Here is a 20,530-nt window from a genome sequence, read left to right as displayed (position 1 = left end):
TCCTCTCATTAAGCATGTGAATTACTTGAGACCTCTTATAGTCCTCATGAGGCAACTGATCCCAACTTCCTAATATCTGATGTACTCTTTTATTGTCTGATCAAGACCAGAGGGAACCAAAAGAGGACAGCAACACAGGCCGAGTCCAGACTGCCATACAAACAATGCAGGATGTTTCTTTAGAATACCTTTAGTTTGCTTCTATATAACTTCTAAATGGACCAAAGAGCTACTCTATGGTACCATTTGGAACATTTTGACCCCCCCCCCCCCCCCCCCCTTTCTTAGCTGTTTAATATTTTCCTATATTAACACGTAGTGCTATAAATTGTATTTTATAGCACAAACTGTATTGGGCTAAAAGTACAACACCCCGGCTGGCACTTACACGCCCACAGTGAATCAACAGCGAAAATAGACTTGCTCATCTGGTTGTCATAGACAATGCTAAGCCACGACATAACATTTTAAACCACAACCCTGTGCAAGGTTTGGTGAGAAAATTAGGAGGGAGAACAGCAAGTAAAATTCCTGAAGTGGGACATGAGTACCATCACTACTAAAAGCCAGTAAGTAAAGAAGTTATTGGAAACACCTTTTAGGATGCCGTGAGTTGATAGTACTTGAGTAAAGAAACAAGATAGGAAGGAAACTTTACTCCTTGATATTAAAAGGATTTCAGTAAAGCCTTTGAAAAACATCCTAGTGCACGCCTTCCTCAACAAATTATATTCTGGGGAAAATTGTTCAATTGTGAAATAGTATACCGTCTTGTCCAATCAGACACAGGCTTCTTGAGGCTTTTGTCCAATGAGACATGTTATTGTAAAACAGTTTTCTGAGCAACAACTCTCCAACGTGAAGAACTTATCCATCATCATGTATAAACATATCCCTTATTTATACACATTATTTAGTAAGACCACCAGCCAGCAGATTTAAGACAAGTTCTAAAACCAATGAAATGTGGGAAACAAACAGGAGCGATGGTAGATTGATTAAGAAGCCAGCATTTTTGCAAAGAGCAATGTTTCATATTTTTGCCCCCTATAACACACTGCACGATCAGCGTACATTGTCTTCACTTTCAGATCTCCCACCCTGCTTAGGCCTGTTCTAACCCTCCTCAAGCTGTAGAACTATCTATCATCATCCTAAGCATACTGATAGTTTACGGCACATAGTTGGTCATACTATGATTGTTTATCACCTCATTATCACAAAACAGTAACATATTTATCGTTTTAGCATCCGAATGCGACACTCTTATCGGTTACAATACAGATAGGCATTTAGCAATCCTAGTCAACAAACAAGGGTTTATCCAGAGTGACTTACAACTCGTACATTGTAGTACAGTAAGTGGGAAGAATTCTAGTCAACCAACAAGGGTAAATGGTCAAGTAAATAGAGTGCAAAGAAAAACAACCAAGCGTTACAAAGCAACTTGGACACCATGCAAACATCAAAACTAGCTGATCAAGCATTTAACCGACAACATTGGCACTTGCAAAATACAGACTGTGACTGTGATCCCAGAATTGAACAGATTTGCCACAAGACTATTACGAATCTAACACACAGTCCTGAAAAGATATGCCAAATTCTTTATGGTCCGTGACATGCCCTAAAATGAAAGAGAAAGAGTCCCACCGTGTATACAGTACAGTACATATCACCAGAGAGCGGTACACCTAAATCACCATTTTATAGAGAAGGTTAGGTTCAAAAACATATAGGCAATACTTATGTTTCAAATCAGGTTTATTAATACTGTTCATTTAAAAATAATTAATACTAATGTCAAAATATAATTTGTGTAAGGCCTCGTTTCAAATGTGAGTAACAATGCTGGTCCCATCTTCCCCTAGCAAGGATATAAAAATATACTCCAACCAACTGGCACTACAGCTCCTTCTTGGTACGTTTACCATCTCTGCAGTAATCTGAAATAGAAAGCAGAAACAAAATATGTTTGTCATTCAGTTTGAGTTCTTTATTTGTTACGGTCAGCTACATTAACAAGCCAACATAAAATACAAACTTGTTTTATATGTCATCACAAAACAGAAAATTGTTTTAATGCTATGTCACCTGACTGCAGTATCGGTACAGAGTAGTCAGAAGAGAGTGCCTAGTTTTACTATCGTTTACATACTGTATATAAATTAATGAGAGCTTTGTGTGCAATAATATTCCTTAGTATTCAACCAAGTATACTTGATGGATATAAAAGGAATTTCAATTGATGCCATGTCAGTCCTTTGGTATTTGATGCTTTAGTTTGTGAATATTTCATTCAGTGAACCATTATTAGCAGCTATAAATAAATACCAATAAAGCGGTTTATGAATGTATACATTACCACAATGAACTGAAAGATATCGAAACAAGCATCCTTTGGAACAAGCATCCTTTGGTTGCTGTTCCTGTGCATAGTCAGTGGCTGTTCAGCAATGACTGGAACAAAATGGCGGCCTGCACCACTACACTGCGCTAGGATGAGCTAGCAGGAAACTGGACCGTACTGCACTGTAAAGTTATAGATTTTACCGTGGTGCATTGAAGAAAATCTGCTTTCTTTGTGTGTTAAAATAAGATGCTGTGTAAATTAATTAGGATTAACACAGTACCGAAACTGCAAAGTTGAATAAGTTGGTAAAATTAAGCGAATAAACACCGTTCGCACGGAACTAGAATGGACCCGAATACAAACATCTAAAAGTGGAGGAATATTACGGTATGTCTTATTTGTGCATTTAATTTACAATAGAACGCAAGTAGCTATTTTTGAAAACTCAAATACGTAATATTTGAATAGTTGAGATGTCTGAACGTGTTTCGCATTTAGTCGGCTACTCAAATGCTTATAAACATTTTCATATATAATCTTTTCTCTTTAACGTAACGCGCATCTTATAATTGATTTCAAATAAATGTTGTCATTAATCTGTGCAGATATACTGTATAGATATCTGGGGAGGGGCATGAAGGAAGGCTCGCAGAGAAAGCAGGAAAAAGTGCTGCATCACGTCTCTGGGATAGGAAATATATAAATAAGTAAAAAGCCGAGGCGTAGTACCTGAGACTCTGTTGCATAACTCCTCCGCCACATGTTCTGTACTCTGGCTGAAGGCAGACATGATCTCATCCTCCAAGTCCTCCACAATGGTTTCACACTGAGGCCGAAAGACGAGCAGAGAGAGGGGTTATTCATGCATACAGAAGAGAAACGCGTTCGTCCTCACAAGAGCTTCATGTGCTTGTCATTTCACACAATAGCGGGCACAGCACTCAGCGAAGGTTGGCGGCCATCTTTTCCCTCCGCTGTCTTGCCGTTCGGCCATCTTGTCACACTCAGGCCGAGCTGCAGCACCAGAACTCCACGTTGGTTTCACCGATTGGACATTTTTTTACCCCCACCCCAAACCACAGGCAGTAGCAGATATTTTTCAATCCAACATTGGCATTTAAAAATGTTATATGACAGACTCAGACAGGAATTAAGCATCATAAACGCCAAGTTTCTGACAAACTGCAAAGTACATAGTATTAATCGGATGAGCGGAACCTCAAAAGACAGTTTTTCGGTGCCTGAAAGGTATCGGTGAAAAAACTAATAACTCTTTAAGCATAGCCATCTTCTTACAGACTCTGTATCATGATCCCAAACAAACAAGACAACTTCCGAGTTCAATAGGTTGTACAATCATTGTACAATATGTTACTGAGAAAGTATACAAAATCTCATTCAGTTAGTGATTATTCCCAAATCCAAACTTTATAAACGGACATCAATCTTTAATCACTTGAACAAAAGCGTCCTTATTCTGGGAGGAACATTAGCCAAAATAGCAGATCTACAAGATTACGTGTTGCTACGCATTGGAAAAGAGATTTCTAGAGGGTTTAAGTGGTTAAGAGATTGGTTAAGTGGTTAAGTGGTTAAGAGATTAATATTTAAAAGCATTTCATTTGTATTTTGTATAGCTTGACATTTTTGTGGGGATCTATCTCTAAACCCTTCAGTCAAAATTCCATTCCTAACAGCACTGTGCCGTTTATAACATCAACAATACTGTATACGATGCTTGCATATGGCAGATGTCACATAAGTCTAACATCATGAGTATGAGAATACTCACAACTGATATCAATGCCTACATTAACCCAAAGTTTTCTTATTAAAAAAATAAATGATGTCGCAATATGTATAGCAACAGCTAATGGGAGACAGAGATGTCTCCCGGATTGAAAGGTATAACAAAGTATAGGTTTAATTAACGTAAAGTAAAGTTTAGGTAAAGGTAAAGGTACAGGTAGCTTTATATTTTTGTCCAGCTGCATATAAGTCCAGCTGCATTGTAACTTTTAAACTAATATCAGAAATACCGGTGCATGTTAAAAAGGCCATCCTTTTTAACATGCACAGGTATTTCCGATATTAAGTTTGAAATTAGCAACAACCTTGGCTCAACAACTATTTCCAGATGAATTCAAATATAAAATAGAACCATTTAAGTAATGTAAAGTTATGCTGAACTCAAGATTATGAATCAACTGCGAAAGTGGCCAATATACTGTACATGCACAGAAGAAGCGTTGTACAGTAGCCTACTGCATTACAGATAGTTTGCCATCATACTCACTGCAAACTTCAGGGCCGTGGAAGCGTCCGGTCCATCAAACTGGAAGTTTTTGAAGTCGGGGAAGTCCCCGGGAGTCCCGATGCTCCTGGGGGCAAACCGCTTGTACCGTTTCTCCTTGGTGTCGGGGTCCACGTGGAGGGCATAGTCACTCATACTGTCACACACGACATCCAGAAGCTCACTCAGGTGAGTCTCTGAGCGAGCCAGAGGGACCTGGCCAAAAAAAGAAGAAAAAGAAAAAAAAGGTCTGGTAAATATAAACATCAGCTGCCATAAACTGTGGAAGTGTGGATGAAGACAATACAAGCTAAATTAAAAACTGTAGTTCAAATGTATTTCAAGTTGTAGTAAATCAAAGATGGCCAAGGACTTGTGGCCAACCCATGTGACCGCTGAGATCAATAGAGAGACTTAGAAACTTGCAATGGTAAAGTGATGCAGATCAGGAAATTAACGTAAAAAGAAAAAAGTCTGCATGGATATTATCTTTAAAAAATGCCCCAAATGTATTCATCCAAAGTATCCGGTTCCGCACGACGACCCCCATGGGTCACGGAAAGTGACCTCTCGCTTCCGCTGTGTCTTTTCCATCCACGCCAACAAAACCTCACCCCAAAACTGTGACTTTTAACCTGTGTCACCTCGGCCTGTAGAACTCCCCCCAGCCGTCCTGAACGCATTCTCTTTTCTCTTCCTCCCCTTGTGGAGGAGGGACAAAACAGTGAGCGGCAGCGGTGTCTAGACAGGTCAAGACAGGTGCAGCCTGCAGGGGCACCCTGGCTCCGCCCCCTCGGACGTCCTGACCGGAAGGAGAAGAGGGTGATGCTGGGAGGGGAGGGATGGGGGGTGCTTTGGGGAAGGGACTAAAGCAGTGGTTCTCAACCTTTGAAATGTGAAGGAATATCCCCTTAACTTTGACAGTGTACAAATTGAACATTTGTACACTGTCAAAGTTACAGACTTGTGTCATTTAGAGCAGTGGTTCTCAATCTTTTCAGGCTGCGACCCCCAAAACAATCATATTTGAACTGGGGAATTGTAGGAGTTGGCAATACATTTATTTTGACTCAATCTATTCCTTTGTGAAAATAGCCGATCTACAGGCAACGTGAGGCGTTTGTGAGCATGTAGATCTGCTATTTTCACAATTTCTGCCTCTAATATTTGACAATTTGTCAATTGTCACTTTTGAAATGTGCAGATACCCTGCATACACTTATACTGTATGTTGGTCTGTTTACTGTTGAGTGAGAAAACAATGTCGCACATTAAGTTAATCATCTGGGGACCCCCCCAAAATAATTTGGGGACCCCTCTGGTGTTCCCGACCCACAGGTTGAGAACCACTGATTTAGACCCCCATAAAGAAACCCAGAGAGTCCCTGAAATCCACTTATAGAACCACTGGACTAAAGGGAGTGGGGGGGGGGGGGGGGGGGGCACAGAGGGGGTGAAGGGTGGTGGTTTAGGTGGACAGGGGAGAGGCCTCAACAGAAGCCAAGTGCAGGGTAAACAGCCTGGTGTCATCCTGTCCTTTCACCCCCGTTCCCCTGCTCTTTTTCAGCCTGTACCCCCCCACACCCCCATCCATCCTCCAGTGATCAAAGGAGGAAGTCTCTGGTCAAAATGCGGCTGGGAGGGGAGGGTGGAGGGTTAAAGAGGGGTTGGGATGGTGGGGAGGGTGGGGGGGGCAAGGGGGTTCTTGGATTTTGTAGCAATGTAGATATATCCCCTGACCCTATTGTTCTGCTGCGGAGACCCTTCCGGCCTATAGCCTACTGTGATTTTACTTACACACATGCAAACACACACACATGCAAACACACACACACACGCACACAAACGTACATACGCACGCACGCTAACACACACACTATGCTTTTTTTTCAGATGTGACTTTGTGACAAAGGGCTTGCGTGTCTCTCTGCCATCTGCTCTCTGGGTCTGGAGGGGGAATCGAGCTGAGCCTCAATTCACTCCTCTCTCTCTCTCTCTCCCTCTCTTTTTAACACTGCCTTTCTCTCCTCCGTTTCCCATCACTGCAACTCCCCTCCTCCCACCTCCATCCTAAATTTTCCCCCTCAATTCATCCCTCCATCTCTGCGAACCAGCTCTGCAGCATCCCACAACCCTCAATTTCTCCATCCATCCATTCGTCCCCTTCTTTTCCCTCTTCTCTCCCTTGAGCCTCTCCTCTACCCCTCTTTTCCACTGCGCCACCACCACCACTCTTTTCTCTGTCTATCCCTCTCTCTTTCCTCCTTTCAGAGCCAGGAAGCTGCTGTATTTAACCTTTCTTTCAGCCCGGGGAGATCCCTTGAGCTTGACAAGCAGGTTGTGTGGAGAAGGGAAGTGGAGTCAGCCACCAATAGATGGCGGCTGTACAGCCACCAGGCCAAAAGGTTGAAGGGCCAGCATGGCGGGATGTAAGGTCACATCGGCCAAAAGACGATGAGCTTCACCTATCAATCAAATTCTGTTTTTGACAACTTTGACGCCGGGGCAGTGGTACTACGCCACCACACGGAATAGCTAAAAACAAATTCTATGGCTACTGTGTGGCAGAGAATGGAAAATGTTTAAAGTGTTACTTTCAAAAATACCCTCCACATATATGGATTGATTGATATTGATTTACCACTTGTTTTGTGTGTTGCACAGCAAATATAATAAGCTCACAGTGTGTCAGGATGCATATGTTGTGAGCTTGTATATTTTCTATAAAAATAAATAAATAAAACATTTATGGAAACGTTTCACAAAAAAACGTTCCCTAATAACGATATATGCCCAAAATAGAGACACCGGGGTTAACTTGGTTAAATTCTAGTCAAGATTATACATCAAAACCACACCCCCCCAACCCACAAACACACACACACCAACCCTACAGGAAAAATCCCCTGCCACGCAACGGACACACATCCATACGTCCCCAACCCTTGGGCTTGGGTTGGAGTCGTTATCATGCCATGCTGCTGAAATGGTTTGGAATTAAAACTCCTTCCTCGCCAGTCACAGCCTGGTGAAAGGGACCTGTCAATCAGCAGCTGGTTTGAAGAATGAGGTGGTGAGAGGGGGGTGGGGGGGGGGGCTGCAAGGCAGGCCCGGCCAAAGAATAGGCTTCTCAGGGATGCTATCCTCCCATTCAATTCCCATTGGACAGACGGGCCATTATTGCACCACTGTGGACAGGGGCCTTTCAATTTTATTGTCTGGGCGATATGGGCTGATGAAGACCCATAAATTAATAATAATATTGTTATCAAAGAGGGCGGAATGTAAAGCAAAGCGCCGGTCTATTAGATGTGTCATTTTGAGACGTGTTTTATTATGCTACTTAAACCTCGGGTTAATAATAAGAACGTGCAGGGAAAAGGGATTGATGGTACAATATCACTTCATTAGAAGGGCAGAAATATTCCTGAGCTTTGTTTGACTTTCATCATAGATAGCTACCTCGCACAACACTGGAGGACTACGCGTTAATTGCCAAAATGTCATTAGTTTATAGCCTAGAGCGGATTCATATTTGGCATTTATTTGAAAAGAGAGAACAGGTGAGCCTCGGAGGCTGCACCACTCTTACTTACTGGCTGGCTTTGCCAAAACACACGCAGAGATGGTGAGAGCGGCAAACAAACTTAAAACACAATGCAAGACAAGAGAAAGAGGAATAGAGGATGTCACCTCTCTCGATCACACACCTCTTTTCTTTTTCTTTTTGAGGGGGGGGGGGGGGGGGGCTGTTCTATTACATGTCAGAATGCCATTGTGTACAGACTCATTCTCAATGCATGACTTCCCACCGATCTCTAGGAGATCAGCACGCTACTCCAACTAAGTTCAATGTCTTTGGAGGCCTTAAATGATTCATTGTTGCAGCGGGCAGGTTGAGAACCTTTTTTTCGCCCATGCCCCCAGGAAGTCCTACTGTGACCAGGGCCAAAGAGCAGAGACTTAAAACCAGCAAATCCTCCTCTGTGATGGCATCTAAGCTGTGACATCCCAGCCTCTCCGATTCACACCAGGTCAAACACTGCTGAAAAGGATGGTATCCAGGAAGGGCACAGGGATCAAGGTTTGGCTCCCTCTTTAGCTCGCTAACATTTGATGGGCCAACAATGTAACAGGTGGAGGTTTGTTTTGCGGGTTAAGTGAGGAAGAGGGCGGATCTCTGGGCAAACAGAACTATATCTCTCCGATAAACGTGTCTTGTCTGGCTGTTTCACTACACTGTAAAATCCTCAGTGTTAATTTAACTCTTGAGTGTACAAATGTAACCGTTTAGGTCCATTTGGACACATTTGTACACTCTCAATGTTACAAATGAGATAGATTACTGAGGATTTGACTATATATGAAGTCTGCTTGGTATTCAAAGACAACTGAATGCCTTGCCTTTTCAAATTGTAATTTTTGCTATAATGGCTAGTTGATAAATATGATTATGCAATAGGACTATGGCAGGCTTGACTTATGTTTCAGTTAAACAATCTCATTCATTGATCAATACACACTCACACACACACACACACACACACACACACACACAAGGATGCAGAGAGAGAGAGAGAGAGAGAGAGAGAGAGAGAGAGCGCTTAAGGGCAAACTAAATAGAGTCTGAGTAGGACCCACAGGGGGTAAAAGAAGAGTAATTAGCATTCATATATAAATGAATCCAACTTTAGACAGCTGCCTAATGAGAAGCCAGGAATATGACATGTTCAAAGCAGCCCCAAAAGAAATGCAGGACACCTGCCTTTGTTGAGGTCCATGGCACAAAATGTATTATGAAGCACAGTACATTACACTGTCGTCTACATGGCCTTCCTCCCATTTTAAATGTCTATTTGGATAGAATTTGTTGGGTAATTTACTCAAATTTCCTTCTTTCCAGGTGACAGTCATACACATGGTTTAATTAGTTCACTACGATTTGCCTGTGAATGGAACGATTGTCTCACTAGAAAATGATAGCAGTCTGTTAGAAGCTATCAATGACTAAACAGGGATTAAGGCAGTGGGAATCAATAGTTGAGATGGACACCTCATGAGAGCCTTCTCCCTGGACAGTAAAAGGTGCTGGGGGCACCGCTGGGACTTGACCTCATTAGGGCTGGAACATCATCCTGGATCCATAGACTCACAGAAGCTCAAAGGCAGCAGGCAACGGCAATACTACACACATTTATTAGTAAGGAGAACAGACTCTCTACCCTGGGCCGGATTCATCAAGCTCTTTGCGGCCATGTTACGCCCATATTTTGATTGTACCGGCATTTCCGACAATTCCTTTGTTAGTGGTCAGATTCATCAATGTTATTTTGTCAGTGGTCCCCAGATCACCAGTGGTTCCTGGACCACTGGTTGAGAACCACTGCTGTAGACAACTGTATATTGATCACATGAATGCCACTAATAGCCTAATAAGTCTTAAGGTCTTTACACATCGGGGCCAAATTAGCGAATTAACGTGAATTAGCGAATTTCGAAAAAGCAAAAAAGCGTCTGTTTTTTATTCGCTCGTGTCAAATTTAGCAAACGTTCGCAGGCGAACTCCTCTCTCTCACTGTATCAAAGCAAGCTCACTCTATCCTATTTAAAGAGAGAGAGAGGACTTGGTCGAGGGACCATCCCTGTGCATTGAGGCCGAGGGGAACATCTCATGTGTGTGGATGCTTGCTAGTATAGCCGTCAGCAGTGGAAAAAGTACTTGGATTTCTTACTGGTAAAAGTATAATTTATATCTGCAAAAAGACTAATGTTTTACAATAAATAGTTGGGTAAAAATACAATAGGATCCGAAAGTAGTGGAGTAGAAGGAAAGTACTGGAAATTAGACTCAAGTACAAATAACTACCATTAAGTAAGTACAAATAACTACCATTAAGTAAAGTAGGCTACTCAAGTAAAAGTACTTAAATGTTACTTTACACCACTGCTGCTGCTGCGAGCTGCCTGTCTGTGGGGGAACAGTGAACCCGTGGCTGTGGTGGTGTCCTCTCTGCTGTGATGTGATGTGATGTGATGGGTTGCGTGAGCCAGCCCCAGCTCCAAACAGTTCGCCCAACAGATCTAACTTTATTCAATTTGGCGAATTGTATGCATATATTTGCGTCGCACTTTGGTGTGTATGGGAAAAAAGGCATAAGACGAATACTTCACATTTTTGGGTCGCTTTTTCGCAATGCTTCGCTAATTCGCCGGTGTGTAAAGACCTTTACAGTTTGATGAGGAAACAGTGGATGCAATCTACCTGTTCCGATCCGAGGTAGGAAAGTGATGGGTGATATTTATTAATCCACAAGACGAATTTCCCCTCAGTAATCAATAAAGCTCTGGACCACAATATATCGCATCGTTTCACTTCCACTATGCTGTGGATTCCACATCATCTTTTTGCTTCGGTAAAGGTGAGCTTAGTTCAGTAGAAAAGCCTTATAATATCCTTTCCATGTATATTAACTTATTATTTGGTGGTGGTTGAACCTTGTAAACTTCTTTATTCTCATTATAGAGGGTATGCTCATGCATAAAGTGAATGGCAAATCCAGTGGCAAAGTGAGTTTAACGTCGACGTGGGATTTTCATTTAAAAATTTCACAGCAGGTTCATAGCACATGTTTGAGCATGCCTAGTCTTGGTAACAGTATGCTGTTGTTATTATTGTATTGTATTTTGTATATAAGCTTCAACAGACTAGTTCACATGAACCTTATCAATGTAACTAAGAGTTTCGATTGTGTACATATATTTTAAAAGGGCAGAATTATGACAGCCAGCCTATTATGCAGTGGAATTATAGGCTGGCTGTCAGATTCCTACCCAAGATGCACTGCGCTTTCTATAGGCCACTTTTAACCAAACAGATTCGTGGCCGAATCGGCGGCGGATAGCGGCGGAAAGCGTCTGTTGCCGAACGGGAGCTCATCGGTAGGTTTTCGGCAGCGGGTCGGGAACGCTATCGACGGAAAACTGGAAGACTGGACTTGCTCAGTTTTGTAGAGTCGCCCCTGGACGTCGGTGAATTGTAGCGAGTTGTAATGGACCATTAGTTTGCTACTGCTGCAGCAAAACCAAGCCTAAATAAGCCAGAGACATTTTCCCGTTGCACATTTTAACTAAATAGCATATTCACAATCTCAACTCTCAATTTCCTATACTAATCAACTCCAAGGCAACGCTAGTAATAGTGATGTGTGTTGTTTTGGTGTGAGGAGAAGTAAACACCGGACAGGAAGCATCTCCGCTTCTGCTCCCCGGTTGCCAGATTCTGTGAGTTAAACAAGCGACCAGGTCTATGAAAACAAGGCCTTAAGAAGCATCCAGTTTCACCTATTGAGCTCTATTACATTAGCTATTTTCTAAAAGAATGTTGAAAGCAAGGCCAAATAAGCAACTATAATTCAGAAACATGCCCAAACAAAAGTAACCCACAGCTAGCAACATTATAGGAAAACAGGATCAAAGTCGCTTGTAATGAGCCGATATGGCAACACAGTGCGCATGCGCAAAACTGTACAGTAATTACAGTCGGCATACAGTCGTCTGGAAAATTCAATGTGCTTAGTTTTTTGCAGTTCTTTGCAGTTCTTTGCAGTCTGTGAACAGTTTGAACAAGTCTCCTGTAGTATTTTCGGTGTGGAGGCACCTTATCTCTCTTTCTGTCCTCTGCCTGTTCCAGAGGATTAAACTAATTAAAACATATATTTTTGGGGGAAAACTCCTGTTTTGCAATGCAACTTAACTACTGTACTTTTTTCTTCCCTTTTTATTAATATCACGTAGATGTGTTTCTTTTGGTACTTTAAATAGCTATAATGAGGCTATGAAAAATATTTTTCCCCATTCATTTCCAAAATAAAAACAACCTGCCCTGGTTTTTCTGTCCCACTGGGATTAAACTAATTAAAACATATATTTTCGGGGGAAAACTCCTGTTTTGCAATGTAACTACTGTACTTTTTTCTTCCCTTTGTATTAATATCACATAGATGTGTTTCTTTTGGTACTTTAAATAGCTATAATGAGGCTATGAAAAATATTTTCCCCCCATCCACTTCTATTATAAAAGAATCTGCCCTGGTTTTTTCGTCCCACCTAGTAACAAGAGCAAAATGGGGCGGGATTTGACATACGGTAGAATAGAGCATCGTGCAGCCATTTCCCCACATTATCATTTCTCTATATATTTTACTGTACTTCTACTACTGAAATACTTAGACCAGGCCATTTGGCATCATCAACCATACCACGTTCAAAGTCCCTCAAATAACCTTTTCCCCCTTCTGATACTCATTTTGAACCGCAGGAGACCATCTTGACCATTCGCAGACGGAATGTACTGGAGCAAACAACAAACTTTTTATTGAATACAGTAATCAATAAAAAGGCTTAGAAAGTCAGTGTTTGCTCCAGTACATTCCTTCTGCACATTCAAGTCCAGTTCCTGAGATGCACCGGACACGGCGCGGTGGACACTCTTTATGCTCATCTTGACCATGTGCCTACAGTAAATGCATTGAGTTGTTGCGATGTGATTGCATTAGGGCATAGTTGGACTAGTGTACCTGATCAATTTTGGTTCGGAGACCAGTTGGAAAAATACAGACGGACTGAGACTAGGCTTGTCACGACTCACGACTCAATCACAGTTTAGCCAATAGCCATGCCCCCAGCGAGTGAGCTGCAACTCATTCTATGCACTTCAATTCAGTTTCAATTCAGAGTAGAACAAGATTAGAGGGCTGGCTACACAGACCCTGACCATTTCCCCTGAATGGAACAGAGCCTTAATTAATTACCATCATTGGTAAAAAACCTTTGAAGGAAGTAACATTATACTATTTCATGCTGGCTGCCCTGAAAAGGTTCTGTAGGGTGGTGGCATGATAATGTCATCATCCATTGTGATGTTGGAAGAGCACATGCTTGCTGCATTAGAGGGTAGCTAACTGAACCGAGCGACTCGGACGCATATTATATTTATAATTGATGGTGGGGATTCGAGCTCGGTCATGTTGTTCATACTGAAAATAAAGTGTACAAATAAATGAAAATGGGAGGCTACCACTGTGTCTACAGTATGTATGTGTGTTACTTCCTTCCTGATATATGTGGCAACACCCTGCGTTCATGGGAATTGAGAAGGGTCACATATATTTGTCCATTCTAAATAGTGCATTTTAATCAGATCGGTTAATTAACTGTTAACGAGGGTCAGTTGTCGGTCATGAAGATCATCTTGAAAATGATCATCTCTATAGTTTAAGCACAATACATTTCCCCTGAAATTCATGCAAATGTAATAGATTACAATAATATGTTTCTTTATATATCTTGTGCTGATGCAATAACACAAGGGTCTATCTACCCTTGCATTTGAAAATCATACATATACAGTGTACTACACAGCACATCAGTGCACAACTAACTGGCTAGCATTTGTATGAGCGTTAAAGGTCAAGTTATGATTATTCAATTCTTACTCCTTTACAGGGGTTGACAGTAGCGGATGAAAAACATTCAACAGGGATAAAATACCAACACAGATAGAAAGAAACATTATTAGTTTACAACATTACAGAGCAACTAATGAATGGATCGGCTTAATCCATTTCCATTTAAAGATGTCATGATCGGCGTTATTGCAAGGCTGTGAAAGTCACAAGATAATGTGTGTACTGTACCTTTTTGTCCGTCACTGTGCCATCAGGGTTGAGTCTGAAGCTGCCAACATTGATGGTTTTCTTTGGGTCCACTTGACCGATGGAGTAGCTGAGTTCATCCACAATTGCTCTGCATGCTGGGAATAACAGAGACACATAACCCATGCACAGACTCTGGCTGTTTCAGGCTAGGCTGAAACATAAAAGGTGACCACTAGGCTATGATGGCCTCTGCACTCTACTGTAACAATGATTCTGGCGAGCAAATAAAGTCCCTAGGGGTTGTCTTTTCTGTTTTCACTCTAAGCTTGCAGATCTGCTATTTTCTGCAAAAGAATTCCCCAGAATACAGAAGCTGGGGTTTAAGTGGTTAAAGGACAACTCTGCGCTAAATAACACATAAGCTAATTTTGAACTGTTCCTACTTATATTGATCCCAAATGACTGTCCATGTGGTCTATTAGGCAGAAATGCCTGTCGTCCAGTTTCCCCAGGGACTTCATAGCATTTTTTTAACATGAATCTGTTATTAGTTGTCATTATACACACGTCCATGCCTTGGTTGTCCCACACAAGCTGCTACAGTCTCGTAAATCATGTTTTGGGGTGAGCATTCCACACAACGGCCAATCAAAGTGACTGTACTGGCCAATCACAGTGCGTCTTTTCCTGGACTTATAACAGCATAAAATCGGTTAAGCTGACTATGGTGGCTCATGTGGGACAAACAAGGCATGGATGTGTGTACAATGACAACTAATAACTAATTCATGAAAAAATCACACTCGTGTGAACTGAGCGGTGGAGGCTGCGTGAGTGTGTGTGTGTGTGTGTGTGTGCGTGTGTGCGTGCGTGTGTATGTGTGTGTGTGTGAATGTGAGTGTGACTGGCCTGAGGCTGAAGAACAGCGCCCCTCCCTTAACATGTGTGGTCAGAAAAGGTACTGCAGGCTTGAGGCTACATACAGACACGGACGGCCGGACGGACGCATACCCACACACACGGCCACGTATAGGAGACGGTGTGACCACCGCTCAAAAAAAAAGAATGCAGTAGCAATAGGCTTATGAGCTCTGCTGTGAGGAATGCTGGGGAAACTGGACGACAGGGGAATTTCTACCTAATAGACCCCATGGACAGTCATTTGGGATCAATATAAGTAGGAAAATTTGCCTAGATGTTATTTAGTACTGAGCTGTCCTTAAGTCTCTTCTGAATCTCTTCTCTATAAACCTGTTACGTGGTTTACTATTTACTTTAGACCGAACCACACTAACACAAGTCTAAATCACATCATACAAAGTAAATCAGCACTCGAGTAGTCTTTTCACTAGTTACTGTCTTACTCTTAATCAAGTGATTATCTGAATGACTACTTGAGACATTTAGTAAGTAACAATACTTTTACCTGAGTACAGTTTTAAAAATATATTTAAATAAAGTCAAGTTTTGTTATAATACAATGTTAATTCAACATGCAATTATTGAGGATTTCTCAATGGAGTTCTATTATGCAGAAATATATTGCATTGTCAAATTAGTTTTCATTCTTCTAGGGGTGCCTGGTTGAACACATGCTGCTTTATCATGTCTTGCATGTGATCTCTCTCTCTGCCCTCAGTTTATTTCCTTTAGTCACTCTGCTATCAATTAAATCAAGAATTTTAATTTGAGAAAAAGTATCTTTCTGGAAAAACAAACTAAAACATGTCACTATTATATAACAGATCACATTGCAGAAAACTCAAAATAAATACTTGGTTGTGAATTCAGTTAATGTAATTCAAACACAGCATTTTGCTCTGAGAGTGAAATCAGGACGCAATATATTGCATGATGTTAATGATGTCTATAACTGATAACACAATATCCACCACATATGTGAGATATATTCACTTTAATTTAATATATTTTTAAAACTACTCACTCGTACATGGTTGTGTTTTTATGTTTTTATGAAACGGCCAAATGGAAGACTTTCAGCCAAACAGGAAACAGCCACCACATAAAGAGAGCTCCATCCATTGACTTACCAGAACAGTACAGCATCTTGTCTCTTTTCCCATGGCTGCTGTTGATGAAGACCAATAGAAGCACCAGAGTCATCTGAATAATCCATGATGCCATGTCAATAACCTTGGGAAGCAGGGAGAGAGGGGGATAGGGGTCACAACTCATTCCGTTGGACATATCGTCGTTGTCGGGTGGAAACCTTCTATGTCCAAAACCTTCCTTTTTTTGTTAAACTATTTAAAATAGTGAAAATAGCCGATCTACAAGCACACAACGCCTCGCACCGCTTGTAGATCTACTATTTTCATTCGTTTAGTGAGACACTTTTGTATGATGACGTAGGGCTTTAATTTACGACAAAACGTACAGATTTGAAACTTGGAGATATGAGGATTCTGCCTGACAGTCGATAAACCATATAACAGAGTGGCTCTCCTTGAGAAAATCAACATAGGGGAAACAAATACGGAGTTGAGCAAAAAGGCAGCATAAAGCCAGTGAACCAAAATATTTCTCAAAACTATATTCCTGTTAACCCAACTACCTATTACACCTATACCTGTAGTTGTTATACCTTTCAAGCTGGCATAATAAAAGTATTTATTAGACGTTTGCATAGGAAAAGGTACAGTTTCAACAGTACAGTTCACTGGTAGAAGGTCAACTAAAAGGATAAGCTCAGGAAAACAGTGGGCCGTGGCTTGTTTACATTGAGATCCTTTTTTTAAACTCATTATATCATTGAATGATAGACAGAAGATAGCAGAAGATATCATCAGAAAAACAGTTGAAAAATAAAAGGTATTTACAATAGAAGGGTCAGGGGGAGAGTAAGGTTAGGATAGGTTTATTCTTACCAGTTTCGAGTGGCAGCCACCTGTAAGTGGTTTTTCAGAGCGGTTTTAAAGGAAGTTAGGGATTTGTTGCTATATATATATATAGTGGTATATGATGCTATGATAAACCCCCTTTTCAAGAATATAAATTAACAAATAAGAAATGGGGTGAAAGAGTTTCAAACAGTGCCTCTTTTTCTCATTTTCAACACTGTGGTCAAACATTTCAGTCGAGTTTTCATGTCAATAACTTCCAAACAACATTAAAACACATCGTAGTTGCCTGGTACCTGGTATGTAATTTGGGTTAACAACTCAGGCTCATATCAAGTTTCTCCATGTGTCTTCATAAACATAACAGTAAATGTTTTTTTGTTCTTTAACTATGAACAAGCATGATTTATACTAGATTTCCTTTTTGAGGGTATGTTCTGAGTACCCCCTGCAGTACCTCCACGTACCCCTAGGGGTACACATACCCCCATTTGAGAAACACTTGATCACACTACTACCGCATCACACAAAGTATTTGTGCCGTAGATCTGCTACTTTTGCTAAGTCACAGAATTGGACCATCGGTTTCCACCCAACAGAGACGATATATAGCAAAAATATAATATATATTTTTTCAGTAAAGTATTTAGAAGGCAATTTTAGAATCGGTCTCAGGTCCCAATGGTTTTGATTGATTGATTGATTGAAGAATTTATTAGAAGTTTGCATAGGAAAAAGTACAGTTTCACAAATCACTGGTACAAGGTCAACTAAAAGGAGATCCTAGTAAGCTTTACAGCTTATTTACACAGGGACCACTTTATGTATCTCATATAACATTGAAAGACAGACGGATAGAACAGAGTACTTTGCATAAGATAACACCCATTACAAAAGCAGAAATGTGTAATATAATAGTTGAGATAGTAGATAATAGTTTTATCCACAAATACATAGCTTACAATTAGAATTTGTTATTGAAGTAAAAGTTGAGGCCATAATTAATCAATGTTAATATGTAAATTTAGATGTGCATGATAATAGCATGAAATAAATCTAAAATAAAGAGGGGATATTATTAGAGTTAAACTTATTAAGATAGGAAGCAGTTGCAAGAAACAGTTTTGTTTCACCAGGCAGGAGGTTCATGACTCCTATTATTGATAGCTTTGTTTTAATGTTTCCTATCCTTCTAGATAGATAATTTAGGCATCCTTTTGATTCCAGCTGTCTCTGACCACCAGTGACCCGGAACACCAGCTGAATGGTCTGGGATAGCAAACCAGCAGCAGCAGCAGCAGCAGCATGAGACCAGGGACCACTGATCTGACAGGTGCCTTGTTTGTGTGCGGAGCTGTGACTCGATGCAAATGTGCAAAACGAGAGCTCCCTCTTTCATTCATTCAAGTCAACTCAGCCAAAGCGAAACCAGGCTGCATGGACTTAGCTCTGGTCCAAATAGCGTTAAGAGTTCTCCTTAACGCTATGTCAACGATGAGCCCTTGCGCCCACAGCCGCGGTAGCCCAGGCTGCTCAGCCTCTCGTCTGTAGTAAAAAATAAAGAATACACTTTCGCTACTCACCAAAACAAAGACGATTCTAAGATGTTGAAAGCCTACTTTGATTAGTGGGAACACTCGGAGCCCCCCGACCTCACGTCTTAAATACACTTTTAGTCAGAACAAAAAATATTTCACCGGAGGTTTTAGCTACTCAACACCGCCCTCTACAGATCTTGTCAAGAGAAAATCCCATTGACCAGATTTTGCCTTCCGGTTAAATATTTTCTTTTTCTGTACAAAACGTGTATTTTAGACGTGAGGTGGGGGGCTCAGAGTGTTCCCAACAAGGAAAGTAGGCTTTCAACTCACTAAAGCCGTCTTTGTTTTATTGAGTAGCGAAACTGTATTTTATTTTTTTACTACAGACAAGAGGGTGCGCAGCCTTCCATGCGGCGCAAGGGCTCATCGGTGACATAGCGTTTAAGGAGAAATCCCTCTAAAACCAGAGCTAAGCTGCACCATGATCACGGAAGGAATTAAGGAAACCACACACACACAAAACATAAGCAAACCGACTGTGTAGCTTGAACACGCGGCCAGACAGCCTGTGTCCACTCCAGCAGCCTGTCCTGTGAGTGTCCACCATGGACATCCACCTGTTCAAAACGCTATTGGAGGAATCAGAGGATATTTAGCGAGCTAAAGCTAAGCAGCAGCGAGGCAGCTCGTCTTACCTGGCGAGGGGAGCAGGCTTTGTAACAAAGTGTCACACACTGTGGCTAGAAAGAAACAGACGTGAAGTGACGTCGTGTTGAGTTGCGGGGACGGGTACAATACAGTGTGAATGACACCGGCTGTGTAGTACAATGCCAGTCTTCATGAAAAGACGTTACTTATCTGGCTCCCACGCTTTGCATTTCAACATCATATCAGTGTGTGAGAGCGGCAGTGGTGTAAGTAACTGAGTACATTTACTCAAGTAGGCTACTGTACTAACATTTTGAGGTGTTTGTACTGTAACTTTACTTGAGTATTTCCAATTTCCGATACTTTTACTTCTACTACACAACATCTTTGGTCCAAATTTGTGCCTTTACTCCACTACATTTATTTTAAAAACTTTAGTTTCTTGTTGCTTTACAGATATAAATGATACTATTATATAACAAACATACAGTAAACCACTTTAGCCCTAGTTTATAGTAAAAAATAACCGATCTACAAGCTCATAATGCACCTATTTTCAGTTTTCACATGGCCAAGGTATATCGTCTAGCCTACTTTTGGCACTTGTCTTTAAGTACATTTTGATGCCAACACTTTCTTTTAGGCCTATAGTTACTCGAGTACATTTTGAATTCCTGAGTACATTTTGAATTCCTGACTTTTGTAACAGGGTTAGAGTATTTCTACATTACAGTATTGATACTTTTACTCAGTAAAACAAACATGATGTGACTGTGTGAGTACTTTTTCCCACCACTGACTACGGGACAGTGACAGGGACAGTGAGTGAACGAGACAGTCGGGACGTGCTCCCCTCTCGACTCGCCACGTTGTGACAACTGGTACTGCGTCGACCAATGGCGTTGCGAGCTCAAGTGCGACCGGCCAATCAAACCCGCTGGAATGGACTGGCAGAAATGGCTGATCTACAAGCTCACGGGGCAACGCGGATGCGACGCGCTGTGAGCTGGTAGATCTGCTATTTTCACAGACCTGGCTGCTGCCTGTCAGTTCAGTTCAGTTGAATGAATCGGTAATGTAGGCTACCATGTACAACGTGAGAATAACAATAACAACAACAAAGCATTAGACGCAATATATTATTCACTTGTTATTGCTGTTAATTTCCGCCCCTATAA

General features: G+C 41.3%; 1 protein-coding gene across 1 annotated transcript; it reads right to left on the bottom strand.

Annotated features, from left to right (window-relative positions):
* Positions 1 to 1,672: 1,672 nt before the first annotated feature.
* cnpy1 (canopy FGF signaling regulator 1) lies at positions 1,673 to 19,598 on the bottom strand. The gene is made up of 6 exons (XM_080726543.1): positions 19,400 to 19,598; positions 16,354 to 16,456; positions 14,342 to 14,457; positions 4,650 to 4,862; positions 3,083 to 3,179; positions 1,673 to 1,946 (listed from the first exon to the last, which is right to left on the bottom strand). Exons 2-6 carry the CDS (start codon positions 16,445 to 16,447, stop codon positions 1,906 to 1,908), a joined length of 561 nt encoding a protein of 186 aa, XP_080582669.1. The 5' UTR covers positions 16,448 to 16,456; positions 19,400 to 19,598; the 3' UTR covers positions 1,673 to 1,905.
* Between the last annotated feature and the right edge of the window lie 932 nt (positions 19,599 to 20,530).

Source organism: Nannobrachium achirus (assembly GCF_963921795.1).
Source record: "Nannobrachium achirus genome assembly, chromosome: 5".
NCBI classification, from domain to species: domain Eukaryota; kingdom Metazoa; phylum Chordata; class Actinopteri; order Myctophiformes; family Myctophidae; genus Nannobrachium; species Nannobrachium achirus.
The sequence above is the reverse complement of the archived record's forward strand: the minus strand, read 5'-3'. Positions and strand labels throughout refer to the sequence as shown.

Bases quoted from the DNA above. Each gene is read 5' to 3' on its own strand.
- cnpy1 (XM_080726543.1), bottom strand. From the start codon at position 16,447: ATGGCATCATGGATTATTCAGATGACTCTGGTGCTTCTATTGGTCTTC. The intron at 3,180-4,649 runs GTGAGTATGATG...TTTCGGCCTCAG, and splicing joins CCACGGCCCTGAAGTTTGCA to TGTGAAACCATTGTGGAGGA. The intron at 1,947-3,082 runs GTACTACGCCTC...TTTCTATTTCAG, and splicing joins GTTATGCAACAGAGTCTCAG to ATTACTGCAGAGATGGTAAA.